Source organism: Heptranchias perlo, chromosome 14, assembly GCF_035084215.1.
Source record: "Heptranchias perlo isolate sHepPer1 chromosome 14, sHepPer1.hap1, whole genome shotgun sequence".
Taxonomy (NCBI): Eukaryota; Metazoa; Chordata; class Chondrichthyes; order Hexanchiformes; family Hexanchidae; genus Heptranchias; species Heptranchias perlo.
The window spans coordinates 26,881,739-26,903,185 of NC_090338.1; the positions used below are offsets into that span (position 1 = coordinate 26,881,739).

Genomic DNA, 21,447 nt, shown 5'->3' on the forward strand with positions numbered 1-21,447 from the left:
AAACATTTTCATGATTTTTTTTCTCTTTACTGCTTTCCTCTCCTTCCCTTTTTACAGTTCTGTTTTATCTTTTTGTTTCTGCAGCACTTTTTTTTCCCCCCTCTTTGTTTTTGCTATTCTACATGAGATGAGATGGGGGGGGGGGGGGGGAGGGGGGAGGGGGGAGGGAGAATGCAGGCTGCTGAACACGGGCCCAGAGGGGGAAGTGAACCATTGAGCAGCGGACACAGAACAAGCCACTGAAAACACAGTGTGCTGTGAGGCCCTCAGAAGTGGCAGAAATCAGCAGTAATGGTAGAGCCCTATAAGAAACATTGAAGCACACATGAGCTGCAGATGGGAGGAGCTTGGTGTGATTGGCATGGACTCCAGCACAATTTGACATGGTTGGTGTGGTGACCGTTTGTTGGAGTCCAATCCATTGTGCTGTTTGTGTTGGGATATGGGTGTGTCTGTAATTTTCATCCATGTCATTGAGTTCCCAATCTCAGCTGCATTGTTGTGAGGAAACAGTGAGCAGAAAGCAGCTTGTTTGTTTATCCATTAGATGCACACAATCTAGAGCAAGCTAGGGAAATGCCTGAGCACAGGTCTTGTGCATATGATGCAGGGTGTGGGATAGCAGACAAAGAAAGTTAAATTTTTTTAAAAAGGATATTAGTTTATAACTGAGCTTTAATTGCAGAGGGTGGGGGAAAGGTGCTGAGTGTGACTTTTACTATTTAATATCGGTGTGGAGAGTCTGAAATGCTCTGGTTGACTTCTTTGATCTCAGTACAAGAACATGAGCATGCAGGAATGAGCAGTAGCCATTCAGCCCTTCCACCCCATTCCATTATCCAAGATTTGATCAGAGTAAGTTTAATCTTTTTCCTACTGAAACTATAGCATGCCTGCAGAATCAACAATTGATTCCATTTCCCTTTGAATGCTTCAACTGAGACAGTGTTTACTAGCAGAAGTGTGAAGCAGCTATTCCTTTTGCTGGCTTTAGCTTCTGACTTTGTATTTTCTTAGCTTTGTGGAAAATATCTATGTTCATATGGGTTACCTACATTATTTTCAAGACTTGGTCATCATTTATCATTTGGCTCCCTCCCACCACCTTCCCTGTCATCTTTTTCTAATATTGGGCAGCATTTTAGCACCCGCTATCGGATGTGTTCCTGGCAGGGGGGGCCCCGAAAATCGGGAAATCCCGGAGCAGGACCGGAGCCCGTCTCGAACCCGCGCACTTCCGGGTTCCCCGCTGGCGTGCGTGCGCAGCCCCCCCCCCCCCCCCCCCCCGGTGGGAATCCTGCAGGCAATTAAAGCCAGCGGGATGCCACTTGAACGTATTTATTTTGCTTGTTCAGGTCATTAACTAACCTGATTAAGGGATTATGTGAAGAGGGGTGGGATTTTAAAGCAAACTGGGACTGTTTCCCAGTTCAAATGGACGTGTTGCAGCCATCAGCCTGTGGCAGCTGCAAAGGTCCATTTGACAGGTGAGGGGGGAGACCCTCACTCATTGCAGGAGGCCACTCTGTCACTTGGGACAAAGTTTGGCCTCCACCACCCTCCTCCTGACAATCAAAGTCACCAACTTGCACACTTACCCCGGGGTCCAGAGACATGTACCTACCTTGCGGACCCCCTCAGATGTACATCTTCCGGATGGGGGCCGCCGTAGCTGCAGTCATGACCTCATCGGAGGGCGAACAGCGTCACCAGCCTCGCCATCCACGCCGTCCACCTCTGACACGTGGAGCTCCACAACAGAGTGCTGTGACACATCCATCTGTACAGCGGGAGGGAGGGCTACCACAGAGAGAGATGTGTTGCAGAGGGCACTACCCTCGCCACAGACCAAGGCTCAGCTTCCTCGACCTCTCTGAGCAGCAGTGCACATGGAGGTTCAGAGTCACCCGACATGTAGTCGTGGACATCTGCAGCCTCCTTCATGCCAAGCTGCTCCTGGCTGGCCCGAGCACCATCTTCTTACCTGTCGCTGTCAAAGTCACCACTGCCCTCAACAACTTCTCCGCATCCTTCCAGGGTGCAACCGGGGACATCGCCGACGTCTCTCAGCCGTCTGCACAAAAGAGCCCTGCAAATACACCTACACCCACTCTGCAGTGACACAATGGGTGTCATCAGTTGTGGGTCTTCATAGTGATCCTCAGGAAAGGGCATTATTGCACAAACCAGACAAGATTCGCGAAGACATGGCAGTAGTGGTGCCAATATAATATGTGATGAGTTGCTCAGAAATTAAATATAAGTAAAAACCATGACAAACCCTCAAACACCCTTGTGCATCCCCTTCATGCTCACGACACGTTTGCCTTACGCTGCCTACTGCACATATGTGATGCATGCCCTGTGGCTGCAGCACGGGTAGTGGCAAGTTGAGTGAGGCTGACCGTGAAAGAGATGCACGAGAGGGTGAGTATGAGATTGTATGAGGATTGGGTTGAGTGGTAGTGGCGGGATGAGTACTGGCGAGGTGAGTAGGTGCAGGTAAGATGAGGATGAGGTTTGAGTGGGTATGAGGGGTGATGTGACAAAGTAGTGTTGGCAGTGCAGAAGGAGATGTGGGGTGGGGGGGTGGTGATGTGGCAGACAGAGTGTAAGGGAAAGAGTAAGTGTACTCACTTTGGCTGACCTACTGAGGTCATTGGAGCGCCTCCTGCATTGTATGCAGGTGGGTGATATGTTGGTGGTGCAGGTGACCTCCTCTGCCACCTCGAGCCAGGCCTTCCTGGTGGCAGAGGCAGGCCGCTTCCTCCCGCCCGCCGGGGAGGAATATCTCTGTCCTCCCCCTCCTCCTCACCCCGTGTATTGATACCTGGAGTGAGGCATCATTAAACTGGGAGCAGCCTTCCCCCTGGGCTGCTCCATGCTGTAATTTTTTCTATTTGCAGCATCTGTCAGTGGAGGACTGCCCCTTTAAATAGAGCTCCTCCAGCTGACAGATCTTACTGCGCATGCGCAGCCCGCCCGACGCACAGATCAGCAGTAGGGAACCTGGAAGACCAGGTAAGTGGATCCAATTATGCTACGATCGCGCAGGGAGCTGACTGATTTCGCCGGGCGCGTTACCCACGCGCCCGATAGCCCCCCCTGCCAAGAACCCGCAGCCCTGGTAACATCGGGCCCATTATCTCTGCATACCTCAGTGGTGTAAAACCTAAAATCTTATTTGTCCTCCTCTGAATCCTTCCTTCCACGTCTCTTTTTACATTTGTTTTTATTCTTTCTAGTGGTGCTGTTGTTAAGGCACGGGAGAAGCTCTACCACCCGGCATGCTTCATGTGCTCTGACTGTGGATTAAATCTGAAGCAGAAAGGCTACTTCTTCATAGAAGAGCAACTATACTGTGAGACCCACGCAAAAGCAAGAGTGCAGCCTCCAGAGGGATATGAAGTTGTAGCTGTATATCCCAACTCCAGGGTATAAGCGTTAAGCATGTGCTATCTGGATCTCATTTTCTGTATTTTAAAAAAAAATCATTGCTTTTGAGATGTGGATTCTGAATGAAACTGTGTGCCACAATTAAGATCTGAATTAGTATTCTGGCCATGCCTAGAATCAGAATGACCACACATGCAGAACTGACTGATATTTTGATGTTTCAACTTGAGTTGTATCATGTTTACCTAACAATTTCAAACAAATGCAGTGCCATTAAATTTGTGAGGATTGTCTTTGGAATACAAATTTCAAGTTACTTGGCACATAGTTGATGCATCAAACTTATTTTTTTGTGAATTCTATTCTCCCCCCTACCCCCCACCTAAAAATGTTGACTTCTGCAGCATGTGGGTGCCATGCATGGTCTGGTACCTCACCCAGAAACGTCCATTCCTCATGTCTGAACCTAGGCAGAGTGTGCTGCTAGAGTTTTTTATTGTGGAAGGCATCACAGCCACGCCTGAACCTATCCATGTCCACGTGCATGCACTTTCCAGCAGGGGAGTCACTATATAATAATCAGGAGCAACAATTGTGGGCTGATCTTCCCCTCCTTAACCTGGGGAAAAGAGTGCAATTGTAGCATCCCACCACTACCCCAGTTTATATCAGCAAACTCGATACAGACTAGGAATTGAACTTGGGACCTTCTGGTTTTTATGATTCAGTATCTTTTTCATTTAAGACAAAATTCTGCTGTTGTAAAATGCTCACGGTGAGCATTTTAGTCGTATTTATTTTTTTCATTCAGTTTAAGACCAAAACTTAGGCCACATTTATGGCACAGAAGCTTCTTTAAAGTTGTAGCATTCATTTTTTTCAGAATTTTAACTAAACAAATGGCTTTCCAATGGCCTGAATTCACACACTAACTTAGGTAGAAAGGTTCAAATAAGATTTGAAGCAAATTTACAAGAAAACCTTTCTGAATATGCATCCAGATCTTGCAGTTATATTAGCTATGACTAGAATGCAAGTAAAAATAAGTACAGTTTATAAGGTTGCAGAAGACCACCCTTTTTTTGGGGGGCGGGGAGGAGGAGGAGTGTTTGCCATGTTGGATTGGTGCTGTATTGTTTCAGACAAACAGCTAACATGTGCTGCATTGTTTCAAATGATAAACACTGCTTGCCTTAAGGAACTAATCATATTGATGATTTCCAGATATCAAGTAGCTGGTGTATTTTTACTGAATTGGATTACACAGGAAATTAACTTCATCTCGTGCAGTGTTACTGTTCTCTTCAAACTTTATACTTTAATATGGATTGTTGACCCTAACATTGGACTTTTTCAGTGTATTTTTAAAAATAATTGACGTGTATGTTTTGTTAATAAACTACTGTTTTCAACCAATCTGTAGGTTCAGGTTGGGGACACATTGTATATGTCTATCCAATAGGCAGACCTAAACTGATCTTATTTGTGTGCTGTAATTTCTAGTCTGCCTATTGAATAAGTGTTATGTGCAATGGGACCCCCAGCTTTTTCTTTTTGTACTATGAGTATAAACAAAATAAACACAAAAAATAGTTTTAGTGTAGAATTAGTCAGTAAATAGGATCTAAAGTGAGATTGACTTGCTGACAGTTGAGGTAATGCAGAACATGTATATCATAAATGATTTGAGAGTAGATTTTCCAACCAATGATATCAGTACCACCAGTGGGATGTGGGTGTGCAGGACTGGGAACGTTGCTGAACACTGAGCCTGTTCCCCGCTGGAAACTCTGTTGTTAATAGTTTCCATTCAGACCCGCATTACTTACACCTCATTCTGAGTGGGTGCCTCATTTCTTATAAATGCTGCATGCCAGTAAGGGCCTTCAATTGCCTACTTAATTTCCCAATGTTTGGAAGTACTTCGTGTTCAGAGCAGGTGTTAAGGCAAGCTGCGTGAGTAAGTCAAACTTAAAGGGACACTTTTTTTAGGTGAATGGTTTTGGATGCAATTTTCAAATGTAGTTCTTAGATATTTTGGAAACATTTTTCCTATTTTTTTTGGATCAGACCATGGGGAAATGTTTGTCAGAAGATAAGCATCCCAATCAGATTCCATTGTCTCAGAAAAATTTGATTGCAAAGAAACACTTTTCATGGGATTCCAGTAGTCATCTGCCTCTTTGTAGTGAAGCATAAGATGGCCCTCCAATTGGCTCCATTCTAATTCCTGCCTTTTTTTTTTGAGGGGGAGGGCAGGAGATGAAGGATGGGCTATAGTCTCATCAGTGCCTACTCCTCCACTTGCTCCTCCTGACTCATGCTCAGTTCTTCACTCTGGTTCCCTCCTGAAACACACTGCCCAAGTCCACCTGAATGGATGTACCTGCCTTGGTGCTTGAGAACAGTGAATGATGTGGGGTGGGTGAGGAGGCACTGATACTTGTTTGACCTTTTTATAGAAAGAAAAAAGGGGCATGTTTCAAATATTGCTTACATGATAATATACTATGTCGCTTGGTATTGTGCTTGAATGTATGGTGGTGTGAGGGGGAAGTGAGTGAGGTAGAAGGTAGTAATAGTGGAAATGATGGCACTAGCCTTGAGTTTGGGGGGAGGTCTATGACTTCACCTTCTCCCACTGTCTCTATGCATTGTGTAATAATGAGTTACTTAAAAGAGGCTGACTGGAAATCAAGGGCTTTATATTAAAACACCCTACACCCAGCTGTATCTGCTTCCTTCTGTTGTGCATCATTTTGTCCTGCAACAGAGAAGCTGAGTTGAGAGAGACAGTGTCAGGAGAAAATGTAAGTGCCTAAGTATCTATCCTGCAACCCATCATGGGGCATGAATACATAGATATACATCATACAGTGAGACTTTGATGGAAGAATTTTTTTGTGAGGCCTTTTAGGGATAAGAATATGGCAAAAGTATAAGTTGGTACTGCAGTGTGCCCTGCTGTACAATTGATATGCATGGTAAGCATTCATGCCTATATGTCTGAATGAATGGAAAAAGTTTGTAGCCTGCATTACTTTGCCCACCTGCTTGGTATAAAGTCATGGTATATAGTCTTGCCTAGATTGATTTTGTAGCCAGGTCCTCCATGTGGTGGAAACAGCGTTGATATGGATAGCTATCTCCTCCCATGCACTTTGTATGGTTCGAGTATGTGGATAGTGCATTGCAGTGCCAACGGGGCAACTGTCGTATGCTGCACTTCTTCTAGCAACACCTCTACTGCTGTATAAACAAATCGCAGGGTTCATGGGCTCGTCTTCTCCATTGTGGTAATGATCTATAATGCAGTCAAACCCACAGGAGTTGAGTATGCCTGACCCTGCCGAATTTTCCGGAGTCCGGCTTAATTAGGTATGCACAACAAGCTCCTAACATGTAATATACTAGTCATTAGAAGCTTGGCCTTAAGTGAGATTTATGCTGCTTTAACACAGGATTTTGACAAGTTGTGGATGGACTGGAAATAGTTATTGTAGATTATACATTTTAGCCTGTTGTTTTGCCCATTTATGGAACTGAAGTGGTTCTATAAAAATTTCTTCATGATTGATGTTATTCTTGTGGAACTGAGTGATGCACTCACTAGTTGTAAACCAATTTAGTTAAGCATAAATATCCCAGGTTTTTTTTTGTACAGTAACATCAAGTTGTATGGTGTCTCCAGCATTTTAACCACTGCTGAATGACTGGCGTCAGTGTTGTGCACATGTGTGTAGATTGTAAATACTGGGTGGTTGTCAATGCATCACAAGTCAGCTCATGAGTTCCATCGGAAACCCTCAGTTGGATTAGCAATTTCTAATGTATTAACAACAACTATTATTTTTTTCTGGCAAAGATAAATATGAGAAGCTCTTAATCCATTTTTAAAACTGCAATAAGTTTTTGTCCAAGACAAAGTATGGTAGAATGCACATTAGATCAGTAGATGAGTGATATGGCAAAATGAGTATGATGGTGTGTATTAATTACATGCTGACATAGTATTTCAGACAAGAGAAGTCTACCTTGACTGCCAAACCAATTATCCTCTTTCTTTCATGTGAGATCTCTATCATTATAAAATTTTAATAATCATGAATCTCTTCAATCACCTTCAAATTGATCATTGTAATGCCTTGATTTTAAAGGAGCTAAGCAGGACCATATTGGATTTGATCTGTTTATGTAATCAGTAACATTGACTGTTTTATTGTCCAGATTAATACTTAAGATTTAAATGAAGCCTGTAAATGTAGTTGATTTTTGTTTGCTGTTTGCAAATTTGGGGATATTGATCACTTATGGAATGTTCCAACATCTAGGAATAAAATTTTTCAAGGCTCCACACTGCTGGCAAGGCTTAAAAGGACGGAAAAGTCTATAACATGCTGGCTGCGTGCAAGGCCAGCCAGCAGCATAGGGATTTGAACAATTTGTTCTCTATTGTACGCATGCTGCACGCAAAATATAACTAGTGCCTGCCATGGGAAAAAATCTGATAATTCAGTTCCAATACTTGTTTCCATAATTTGTCAAAACCATGTAAACGTGAGTGATATGTAAATTTTGTCAACAAAATAATCTGACTAGTTTTCAGGGTATGTCAACAAATTCCCAAATTTTGATGACTAAACAAAAGCACCATTTTCCTTCAATTAGATTAACAGGAAATTGGTCTGCACAGCAATGGTGTGTAAATAGGGCCAATGTTTTCAAATGCTTGTCAAAAGTTCTTTTTAAATCTATTGCAATTTTGTTGGGCTATGCTGGCACATCAGAGATTCTCTTCTAACTTTGTACAGTATATTAGTATCTTATGTCAAACAACTGAATTCCAAATTTTTGACTAATATACTTTCCATATATTGACTGCTTGAGACATTAACTTCTGTTCTGTTTCTTACAATTTTTCCTTGTTTCTTTTCTGATTTTAGATGTTAATATACAGCCTATGCTATGTATTTGTATTACATTTACAGTGTAATCTACAAACTTTCCTGATTCAGGTTTAACTCTTGCTGTCTATGTAGTAAGTCCTGAATGTCTTTTTGCATCTTGCTACAGACTAACCTGTTTTCCTCCATCGTGTGTTTCTAAGAAATTGCAAAATTATGTTGCTAAACACTGCTAGAGAATAAGAATAAAGCCATGAATACAAACTACCTTTTTTGCCTTAGTGTTTCATTTTTCTTTCCCAGTTTTCTACCCTCTTCTCATGGGGGGCCTTTAATTGCACTGAGGTATGGCACCAACAATCATATCTCGCCCAAGTAACTGATTTTCATACGCAAGCCAAAGGATTGAGTGGCAGCTGGCCATTTGAACATGGGAACATCATAGCCAAGCCCAAATCTGTCCTACCTGATGGTCACTTGCACGTGTTTTTCAGCAGGGATCACAGGATTGTGAGGATTTTCCACCCCCCCCCCCCCCTTTCTGTTCCTAATCGTGGTGTGATGAGGCCAACTGTAGTAGCCCTTTCACTGCCCCAAGGTAAGGTTAATTAACTAACTTTGCATAGTCCCAAGATTTGTACCTTGATTTTTTTTTCCTAGTCTAGCTGAGCACCTGGCAGTGCACTTACTGAGCAGTCGTATATTTAATTGCGCTAGTAAGTCTCCCATTACATTGCTTGTTGGTAGTCAGGGAGTTGGAGTGCGGTTTCTGATGCTTACCCTGGTTGCAAATCAGTCTAAACATCACTGCAGTTTGTCCATCATGGTATTATAGCAAATTTACTGAAGCAGTATATCGTATGACTAGCATAAAGTAAAAAATATACTTATTACTGAAAGATATAGACCACACAGACATATTTGTAACACTATTAAGCAACTTTTCTAAAGTGGCAAAGATGAAACGTATAAAATTCTGACAGGGCTAGACAGACTGGATGCAGGGAGGATGTTTCCTCTGGCTGGGGGGTCCAGAACGAGGGGTCACAGTCTCAGGATACAGGGTAGGACATTTAGGACTGAGATGACGAGAAATTTCTTCACTGAGGGTGGTCAACCTGTGGAATTCTCTACCACAGAAGGCTGTAGAGGCCAAGTCACTAAATATATTTAAGAAGGAGCTAGATAGATTTCTAGACACAAAAGGCATCAAGGGGTATGGGGAGAGAGCGGGAATATGGTATTGAGATAGAGGATCAGCCATGATCATATTGAATGGCAGAGCAGGCTCAAAGGGCTGAATGGCCTACTCCTGCTCCTATTTTCTATGTTTAGGTACTTTTTGTTTGTTGTTCCCACGTTCCTCCCAATTTTTTTTCTCAGTAATTTGCACTATTACAAAAACTATACTTTTTTTTTCTTCCCCTTTCTACCCACAGTGGACTTGTCATTCTTGCTGAAGCTGACCTTTGATATAGCACTGTACCAGGGAGGTTTTTCTCCACTGTTAAGTCTCCCGTGCTTGAACCTTAAATAGACAGACATTCGCAATGGTCCAGGGCTGACTGACTCTAGCCATAATATCTGAGCTCAGTATCAAAGCACCTCATAACATCCCTCTCCAATGTGGGCATCAGGCTCCTTTACTGACACTAAAACCCTTTCAGCTCAAAAATGTATTTACTATTTTAAACTGTATAAAGCACTAAAAAGTTCAATTTTTTTGTCCTTGATGGGTTTTTTTCTGCTAATCACACTTCATGGTTGCTAATAACTATTTTGACTAGTTGTCCTGTAGCATTGGTTGTTGCAGCCCACAATTGATATGAATTTATACCCCTGTCCAGTGGAATTACAACACTCATGATGTATCTTTGTCACATGTAGAATTTATAATCAGGAGCTGAAACTCCCTGGCTTGGTTGTCATGTGACACAACTTGTCATGGTGCACTCTGGGTTCCACAGAAGAGGACTGAAAACTACAACCCATGTGATGCATATTTCTTACATGCAAAAAATTTGTCAAAAGAATCATAATTCTCAGCTTTAAAAAAAAAACACAGCTCTGGGAACAGAGTAGAACTAAAGTCCCAAGCACAGAAAGAAGGACAGGCCTGAGGTAAGGAAACTTCTTGAAAGCACTTCTAACATATAATCGCTAACCTTAAGGATAAGTGTTTTCTCACAATTATAATTAAATTTATTTATCATGGTATAAATGTAAGTTTTGCATACATGTACTGTGGTGTGAGAGAAAACAACATAGTCACTCCAAAGACGCATAAAATTATTTGAGTGATTTAAAGCTAAGTTTTGTCAAACTTCCATGATGGGGTTTGAATACACATTCTCTGGATTATTAGTCCTGGTCTCAGGATTACTAGTCCAGTAACATCATAACTGCACTACCATATCCAGTAGTGCATCAGCAGGGAGGATTTGCTGAAGCACACGGTACTGAGAGAGGGGTTGAAAAACCTGCAGTTCACCACAGAGCCAGTGGAAATCCCATGGACATCTGTAGGACGGCCCCCAGGGATAGAAGTCCAAAGAAGAAAAAGCTGTTTCTCTCATGAACAGTGTGACTGTGGCTGTTGAGACTTGGGCTCTCATTTACAGGAAACACTCACTTCTGGTTTGGAGAGGCTATGGGATTGGCTCCTCAGTCGTGGCTATGGGTCTATTCCCACACTGATCCCTGGTCATCCATAAGGAATGCCTGGCAGGGAAGGAATGGCTCGAGATTGTACAGGTATCTCAGGGTGGTGCCAATTTGCCCACAAAGCCAATTTGCTCAGAAGACTGAAGAAGTGACAAGTAGCAGAGAGGAACAGCCACCCAGCACAGTGCTGCCCCATGACTGAGTGCAAAGAGATTGAGAGCAACAGCCATGTCATGAGGCTCCAGTTGGGAAACAGCAGGCTAATACCACACTTTTTACACCCACTGAGGTTACACTTAGAATGAGCATAAAATTAGGTTGATAATGCCCAACCAGGGCAAGCACCGAAAGAGGAAACAGCAAGTGCACAAACAAGTAGTAGAGAATTAAATTGGTTGCATGTTTTATCAGAAAGAACAAATTGGCCTAGATTTTCCTGCAATGACTAGATTGGCGACGTACACCACAAAGAGCTCGCCATTGATAACTTACTACTTATTTGCTGGTTCAATAATTAGAATACGCTGCAGCGAACATAGCAGTGAATCAGAAGTGACCATTGAATGACACCAGTGATCATAGGCTGTCAGGACCACTTTTGGTCACCTTCCTGTCTGTTTCAAATGCAACCCCGACTTAACACAAAGCTTTTTTTATTTTAAAAAATGCTACATCTAAGAAACTGTAATAAACTATACCTCCTAGTGGCTTTTAAAAAAAAAATTAATTTTTACCTTAATTTGTTTGAAATGTACCAACACTAGGCATAAATCTAGTAACAAGTGAATACCATTGTGGGCTTCAATTTATAGGCTACATGATCTCAATTTTAAATCTAAGTCAAAGTTTGTCTCTTTTTGGTTGTGTGTGGCTTTCCCTAGTCTCTGCTTGGTTAATTGATGATGTGGAGATGCCGGTGATGGACTGGGGTGGACAAATGTAAGGAATCTTACAACACCAGGTTATAGTCCAACAAATTTATTTTAAAATCACAAGCTTTCGGAGATTATCTCCTTCGTCATCTGACGAAGGAGATAATCTCCGAAAGCTTGTGATTTTAAAATAAATTTGTTGGACTATAACCTGGTGTTGTAAGATTCCTTACATTTGGTTAATTGATAGCCAGGGTGAAGGGGGGCAGGGGAACGCTGCAGAGTGTCCCAGGGTTCCTACTCCTGACCTCTATCCAGCCAATCCTACAAGAAAGCGCATACATGTGGACACTGTTGGGCTCAATTGTGATGCCCTGCGCTGCACAGTTGAAGAGCCTGCTAACAGCTTGTCAAGGCTCACGTGTGAAAAAGGGATGTTTCAAAGAAGTGCTCGAGTTTCTGTCACTCATGGAATTAGGAATGCCAATGCGGGGGAAAAATGAAGCCGAGGGGAGAAAAAATACCTTTAAAGAATATGAAGAAGAATCACAAACTGGCTATTTTTATGTTCCGAGATATCCTGATCCAAACAGCACTAATCCTTCATTATCAATATGCTCACCTTCTTCGTTTTACTGCAGAGACCAACCACAGAACAACTGTAAAAGCAGTTTTGCTAAGAGCAGTCTAAATATGACTGAGCTAAATTGCCATTGATTAATGTACTATTTACAGGATTTTTAAAAATAAATTACCTGCAATTAATGTTGACTGGCTAACTGCCCTTCAGTTTTGGCTTTTGAGAAAGTTTTCCAACAAATGAAACTTTCCAGATTTGTAGTGACAAAACTAGGATTGTCCTTTAATGAGCCATCTTTTCCCTGAAATAACTTAACTTTTAAACACATTACCATAGAATAACATCCTGCCACATGTTTATTCTGGGAATCACCATCTTGCAGAGAGCAACAATCTATCTTGTAATAGCTTCCAGAAAACAGCAAGCTGTACAAATGTATGCAGAATATATATGTGCTGTCTTGTAAAACCAGACTGTACTGTGCATGCAGCAGGAGAATTGAAAAAATGGACTTTGAGCTCTAGAAGACAATAGTGCACTGTATGAAATCTACATCAGTACAAAGCCATGAAAACCACGAAGGCTAACTCATGTATCTTTGCTCAGTTAAATCATTTTCTTGGGGGAATGGAGGGGTTATGACTTGTTTCTGTCTGCATGCCGTGTTAATGTGACCTTAAAATTAAGTAACTTTGAAAATAGTGTATTGCAATATATTTCATTAATGTATTACAGTAAGATAATTACAATATTTTTTTAAACATTTCCTTTAATTTTAGATTTTTGAATGCCTACCACATAAATGTTTGACAGCATTGCTTATGGACAGAAGCAAGCTATCAGATTGCTACACTGGAATAGAGTGAGGCTCAGTTTCATTTACGTGATATCAGTTGTACTGGGCTTAAGGCACTTGCATGTAGCAGCACATCTAGTGCTGTCCTTGGTTTGTGGTTCCTGTCACCTTTCTTACTGGTATAACAGATATGTATTTATTGTGAATTCAATCACCCCATCTTCTCCTATTCAAACAGATATGAAACAAGTCTTGTTATGTCCAAATCACTGAAAACATTTACTGCACTGTTAGGATATTACAAGTAGCAGGACTCATTGCTGAAATGAGCTTGTTACTGGCACAAAAAAAAGGTCCTTATTTACTATGAGGCCTGGACCAAGTTGGTTATTTAAGGTAGGTACCTGTTACATTCAAGATGACTGCAAAATACAGTCACTCAGGACACTGGTGCTTCAACATACTGGCAAGATTCCTCACACTTGGTGAGGCTCATTATAAGAAAAAAGATCTTGTCCTAAATCAATGGTGCAAAGCTCGAGCGGTTTATTGTCATCTGAGCCTGTGATGAGATTATTTTCATTAGTAATTCCCACTCATTTTTTCTGTAGTCTTTTGCTTAGGGACTGGAATGCTATCCTGGAATGTTCTGGCCAACTTTAATTGCACTACTGAAGGCAGAATACTGTTGGAGAATAGTTCAAATGAGAATAATAGTGGCTTTCTAGAACCTAAGCCAAATTACCATTCTAAATGTGTTAAGTATGGGCATTAAATATTGGCTATTCGACTATAGGAGCCATCACCGTCAATCCATTATTCACCCAATGTCATATGCATATGTGAGAGTAGGAGTCCTGGGTGATTTCTCCCTCCATAGCCTGGGGACATTGAGACTAATTATAGTGTCCCAATAGTGCCCCAACAATTGGAGGAGATGTTATGGCATTATCACTAAAGGAAAAAATTATAACGCCATCATTGCAAGATTATAAGTGTGGAGTCTGTTCAGCTTTTAATCATTGTTGGAGTTTTTTTTAAATTAAATGTTTTTTTTTTACTTTTTCTTTGTCTCTCTTTCTTCTCTCTCAATCCTATCTTTCTTTCCCTCTCTTTATTTTGCTTTTTGTACCTGATCTGACATTGAATTCACTATTCTAACTTACACTTCCTGATTCAGACTCTGCGTTGCTCATTAACGATTTTTCAAGCTGATTAGTTATGGAGATATACAATCGCTTACCCTGTTCATACAGGTTCCAGATGCCTTGTAGAGGGCACCACTCCGTTTGGATCTCTAACTGCCAGCGCAAAAGAGTGTTTGGGCAAGGGCAAGTCTAACTAACAGCGGGCACTGTTTGTTCGCCACTCATAGTAAATCCTGGCCCATTATTAAAAATCTGTGTACATTTCCTGTATCACTTTTTTGTCTCACTTTTTGTGTCAACTTTTTCCAATTACAAATTCTTATGTTCACATTTATAAAAGGTTTTACCTGTGTAAACTTATCATTTTGATTGCATGATCTGGCCACTGGGATCCCACAAATTGATCAAAATGTTTTCTGTAATTTTTTTACATTTTCGTTCTCTGTAACAGAGCATTTTTTTTTTCTTTTTGCCTTACACCTGGATTGAGCTGGACTTTCCTCTAACAGCCTGAAAGCCTCTGAGGCCACTGAGAATTTTTTGTCCCCACCCACAATAACAGCTTCTGAGTACCAGGTATAGGATTCTCAATGGGCATTCGTTTGTATGCAGTTTTAATGGAGGAAGAGGAGCAGTGCAGGATGGAGGAAAGGTGAGTGAAGCATCATTTGACAGGACAGTGCACTTAAAGGTATTACCCTCCCAAAGAATTTACAGCCATGATCTAATTGAATGGCAGAACAGGCACGAGGGGCTGAATGGCCTACTCCTCTTCCATTGTAGATCCTATTAAGATCTTAGTGAGCAGCTCTGTGTTAGAAGAGTGTGCTTTGCCAAAGAAGCAAAAGAGCAGTTGTGCCAGCTATTACATGAAGACTGGTGGTTAAGATGATCTGCCCAGATAGGTCTGTTTGTGACTGTGAAAGTGGTGACTACACTCAGTGATTATGCCACGGGCTCACGCAGCTCAGGAGGATTTGTGCAATATTACCCAAGGTGCCTTCTGGGCATGTTTCCATCAGATAACTGACACACATTTTAGGACAGTTGGAGAATTTATCCAGTTTGGCATGATAGCAAGGTAGCAGCATAATAGGGCCATCCAGTTTAGGGCCCAAAAGTGCTGATGCATTAGATGGCACCCACATACTATTGCAAGCTCCTACGGTTAACCCCATCAACATTCTTAACAGGCAGGGGTCCCCAATAGTGCCCCACCCATTGGAGGAGATGTTATGGTATAGTCACCGAAGGAAAAAAATTGTGATCCCATTACTGCAAGATTATAGCAATTTAGCATATACTTGGTCACTGGGAACCTGCACTGCTCTATATATTACACAATAATGCTGCATTAAGCATTGTATAGATAGATCATTGCTATTATTATATATCTGGTAGACAGACCCTGGTAAAATGGGAAGACACATGGCAGATGCAATTTAACATATAGAAGTGTGAAGTGATGCATTTTGGAAGGCAGAATGAGGAGAGGGAATATAAACTAAATGGTACAATTTCAAAGGGGTGCAGGAACAGAGACACCCGGGGGCTGCACATACACAAATCGTTGAAGGTGGCAGGACAAGTTGAGAAGGCTGTTAAAAAAGCATATATGATCTTTGATCTTTGGCTTTATAAACAGAGGCATAGAATACAAAAGCAAGGAAGTTATGCTAAACCTTTATAAATCACTGGTTTGGTCCCAGCTGGAGTTTAATGTCCAATTCTGGGCAACACGCGTTGGGAAGGATGTCAAGGCCTTAGAGAGAGTGCAGAGGAGATTTATTAGATTGGTACCAGGGATGTGTTTCAAGAACAACAGCTGAGGAGTGCTGCAACCTGGCACATACATCTACCAAAGCAATAATTGAAAGAACCGTTGGGGTCTTAAAGCCAACCTATTTTGATTGCCTCATTTTTGCTGCCTTGATTGATCAGGAGGGGCTCTGCAATTTGCTCCCAAGCATGTACCCTGCACAGTTGTACTTGCGTTGCCCTGCACAACTTTGCATCCAAATAGGCCTGGACATTAAGATTCCTGGGGAGCTGGCCCTACCTCCTTTTGGGGCAGTATGACATGGAGTAGAGCATAATGAAGACTCCGTAGCATTAGCTGTATAAGGCATTAGAACTGAACTTATCAATGAAGTGTTCTCATTTGTTCACAGTCTACCTTTGTCACCACTGTCATAACTATTTCTCCTCTACCTTCAAATAAATGGCAAACCCTTCAATTCGGCACCCATCCTAGAAGTTCACATCATAACAGACCTCTTTGGTCCTACATGACTATGAATCATCTGATTGAATGTCAGCATAAAGTAAGTGCAACCTTACCTGTATCACCCTATTATAGAAAGGATATTATTAAACTAGAAAGAGTGCAGAAAAGATTTACTAGGATGCTACCAGGACTTGATGGTTTGACTTATAGGGAGAGGTTGGATAGGCTGAGACTTTTTTCCCTGGAGAGTAGGAGGTTTCGGGGTGATCTTATTGAAGTCTATAAAATAATGAGGGGCATAGATAAGGTAGATAGTCAAAATCTTTTCCCAAAGGTAGGGGAGTCTATAACGAGGGGACATAGATTTAAGGTGAGAGGGAAGAGATACAAAAGGGTCCAGAGGGGCAATTTTTTCACTCAAAGGGTGGTGAGTGTCTGGAACGAGCTGCCAGAGGCAGTAGTAGAGGCGGGTACAATTTTGTCTTTTAAAAAGCATTTGGACAGTTACATGGGTAAGATGGGTATAGAGGGATATGGGCCAAGTGCAGGCAATTGGGACTAGCTTAGTGGTATAAACTGGGCGACATGGACATGTTGGGCCGAAGGGCCTGTTTCCATGTTGTAAACTTCTATGATTCTACTATAATCTCCATGAATAACAGCACACAACATAAGTGTACATTCTCCTTTAATACAGCAAACTCAAAAGTGACCCAAAGCCAACCTATTCTGATTGCCTCATTTTTGCCATGTGACTCATCCTAACTCCCAACTTTCCTCTCTCTGTTCCAAGTAGTGCTATTGTCAATGGTTCCGACTGCTGGCTCCACCTTTAAACTAACTTTTAAAGTGCATATTTTTCGATGGTGGCAAAAATAAGGTTGAAGTGGTGCATTGCACAGGCTTGCTTGTGCTGACAACTCAGAAGGCAGGCTGCACCAAATTTTCTAATTTCCCTGAATCTGAATAGGATAGTGGCAGATGAAAAGCTTGTTTGGAGAACTGGCTTGTATTTTTGTTAATGTTTTTGAGTGAATGCTTATGATATATTTGAGGAGCTAATAGTTTGGAGAATTATTAGGCCTGACATGATGGAGCTGGAATAGTCCTGGAATGTGAGGGGAGGGGGGAATAGATTCACTACCCAATCATCATCAGTGGATGGAAAATATATGACATATTAGCACACAGCAAGAAATAAAGTTTTGGGCACTAACTCAATTTTGGGTAACTTGAACTACATGCTCTTGCATCCTAACTGTTTTGTAATTAAAATTCAGTTCACAGGCTAGCATAATTCACTTTCCCAGAGGCTCAAAATTATACTATTCCTTACCCCATCACCTCTTCCAGTTTTCAGGCTTTTAGAAAATTTAAGTGTGATCTCGTCTAATCATACCTCACCTTTGTTTTACTCTTTTCAACCATGGAGGTGTCCAGCACCACGGGCCTTGGCTTCACATTTTTAATAAAAACTTCGCCAGTAGATTAATCACTGAAATTTAGTATCAGTGTGAAATAGATATCAGCAATTAAGCCAATAATTAGAGGTCAGGACAAAAAAGTCAAGTTACTATTTGGCCTCACATTTTAATGTGGTAAACATAGAGGCCCTGGAATTCTGTTGGGGTTCTTTCAGTCTCCCGTTATAACTTCGCAGGTGCACCAGTGAAACCCTGTGGGATTGCTGTAAACAGCAATTTTTAACTGTTGGTGGTATTGCCCTGGGGGTTCCTCTGATCTCCTGCTGAAGTTCTCCCAGGAGAATGTGAGAACTCCATGGAATTTCAGGGCCAGATGCTATTAAAGTCCATTTGAAGCAAAGTTTAACATCTTGCTTTTGTTATTAAATTCCTAATAGTCACAAATCTGCCTTGTGTATTCTGCTACATTTGAATGTGTTTTATATATCCATTGGAATTCAATAGCAGAATTGCAATTCTGCTTATTATAATGCAATCATATGATTTTAAAATTTGTAAGACTCTGATTGTCTTGCCCACTGTTGCATAGTCATGCCCTCAAGCACACTGTAGGAGCTAACCAGCACTGCGCAATGCAGTCATTGAAGAATGAAGTTGGGGGTGTAACAAGAAAATACAATAGAATATTACAGGGACATGAGAAAAACTGGATAGGCACACAATGCCAGGGCATGAATAACAAACCCACAGTGGAGATGTGTCCAGAGGAACTCACTGGTCTCATTTTTAAGAGCGAGACCAAACTGAAATCTTAAATTCCCTCACTGGTTTCTTTTCCAGTTCCCAAATTCTTTCTAATTTTGAAGATCACCCAATCAGGAAATCTGACATGGAGAAGTTAAGGTGCTTGTGGGGATCCTGAGAGGTGGTCTAGTGCTTCAACAGAGACAAATGACCTCTACCTACTGCCTTCCCCTATTTATTTTTGTCTGTGGTGCAAGTTGTAATCTAGGTTCACACATTTGCAGGTAAGTGGAGATCAACGGTGACATTGGCAAGCACTTTGTTTTCTTTTCCCCTTTTCTTCCTTTCCTAAACAAATGACTCAGATTGGGATATGATTCCACAGAAACTATTATCCCTCCAGTACTTCACTTAGGTGTCCATTCTTCAAATGTAAGCCAGGTGAGTGTCAGCAGGGTATTCAAACATGGGGGGTTGGGCCAGGCCAGGACAGGGAGAGCCTGTGCTTATACGACATCCAGATACATGTACTTTCAAGCAAGAGTCACTGGTCAGCAATCAGGAGTGGGGAGCCCTGGTTCATTTTTCCCCTCTTGGGAATTGGCCTGCAGGATGGTGAGGCCAATTATAATTACCCCACTGGTTAAGGTCTTCTAACTCAGAACAAACTAGAGATCAAACCTGGGATTTTCCTGGTCTCCATGGTCCAGTGCCATAGAGCTATCAAGGAGATCAGGGTACTATCGCTTTTAAGTGATAATTCATGATAGAAGGTAGGACCTTGCTATTTGTGTTGGTGAATTAAAATTTAGCATATCTGCAAACCACCTATTGGTACTGAAAAACCCTGAATAGCTATTAATATAAACCTAAAATAAAATAAAGAAACTTGCTCAAGGTTGTTGATTGCAGCCACTCTTCACTCACATAAAAGACATATAAGTCACAATGGAGCTACCACAAAGAAAAACCATTGCTGTGTTATGCTTTTAAAAAAACAACTGTGCCCTCTAAAGAGATTTCTATTCTTTGGCAAAAATAATGCAAGGAAAGAAATAACAAAGGAAGGAAGGAAATCTCATTCAGGTCAGGAGACTTACAGGAATACTCAACACAGTATCAAATCACAATGCTTTTAACAATTTAATAATCTGTTTTAAATGGTGTCAGTTTTCTTCCTTGAATTTTAGATATTTTAATACTTTATGGTGGTGTAAACCACTTTCTGTGGTAGTAATAGTTCATCATATGAATGTTTTAAAATATGAAAAAAAAAGCACTGGGGGAGAAATTCATCTTGCACCGAAAACAGGTGTAAAGTGGGTGGAGAAACCATTCCGTGCGCCCAATGATGTCGGCAAGGTGCATGAGCCAAATTCCTGGACAATATGGTGTCTGGTACACTTCCGGTCCAGATTGGATGCCACAGATTGCAAAACAAAATTCGGAAGTCCAACACCCATTTTACTCCGGAAATACAAGCAGCCGTGAGTTGAATTTCTTCCCCGTTATCTTAAAGGGGAACTCGATTCAATAAGAAAAAAATTTTGAGAAAATGTTTAGTTTATTTCCCAAATACATGAAGCAGTGATGTAAATTGAGTAACAATGCTTCAACAACACCAACTTGTATTTATATAGCGGCTTTAACGTAGTAAAACATCCCAAGGCGCTTCAAAGGAGTGATATCAGACAAAATTTGACACCGAGCCATATAAGGAAATATTAGGACAGGTGACCAAAAGCTTAGTCAAAGAGGTAGGTTTCAGGGCTTGTGTTAAAGCAGGAGGGAGAAGTGGAGAGGTTTAGGGAGGGAATTCTAGAGCTTAGGACCTAGATAGCTGAAGGCACGGACACAAATGGTGGGGTGAAGGAAATCGGGGATGCGCAAGAGGCCAGAATTAGAGGAATGCAGAGTTCTTGTAGGGTTAAAGGGCTGAAGGAAATTATAGAAATAGGGAGGGGTGAGGCCATGGAGGGATTTGAACATAAGGATGAGAATTTTAAAATCTAGGTGTTGCTGGAGTGGGAGCCAATGTAGGTCAGCGATCACAGGTGTGTTGAGCTAACGGGACTTGGTGCGAATTGGGATATGGGCAGCAGAGTTTTGTAAGATGGGAAGCCGGCCAGGAGAGCATTGGAATAGTCGAGTCTGGAGGTAACAAAAGTATGGATGAGGGTTTCAGCAGCAGATTGGCTGAGGCAGGGGTGGAGATGGGATGATACTATGGAGGTGGAAGTAGACGGTCTTGGTGCTGGAGAGGATATGGGGTCGGAAGCTCAGCTCAGGGTCAAATAGGACGCAAAGGTTAGGCTGCTTCAGCCTCGGACAGTGGCCAGGGAAGGGGAAGGGTCCCAAGTTCTGGAATTGCCTAAACCCCTCTGCCTCTCCACCTCACTCTTCTCCTTTAAGACACTCCTAAAGCCCCACCTCTTTTGGTCACTCCTCCTAATATCTCCTTCTTTGGCTCGGCATCTATTTTTTTCCTTATGTCTCTGTGAGTGCCTTGGTAAGCTTTATTACATTAAAGGTGCAATATATAATTGTAAGTTGTTGCTGTTGGATTCATAATCAATATAAAATAGACCACATTTCCTCTTCTGTTCCTGTCAGTGTTAACAGCCTGTATTTCATGTTACTGTGTTACTTGTTACAGAATCTGACATTTTTCATTATTTTCAGAGTGCACAAC

General features: G+C 41.7%; 1 protein-coding gene across 1 annotated transcript in view; it reads left to right on the top strand.

Moving 5' to 3' along the window:
• The window catches only part of LOC137332373 (PDZ and LIM domain protein 4-like), a 92,723-nt gene extending 84,163 nt beyond the window's left edge, over positions 1 to 8,560 (top strand). Inside the window, exon 7 of the mRNA XM_067996145.1 lies at positions 3,246 to 8,560. Coding sequence (XP_067852246.1) covers positions 3,246 to 3,441 — 196 coding nt within the window. The 3' untranslated portion in view covers positions 3,442 to 8,560. The remainder of the gene's footprint in view (positions 1 to 3,245) is intronic.
• Positions 8,561 to 21,447: the final 12,887 nt, after the last annotated feature.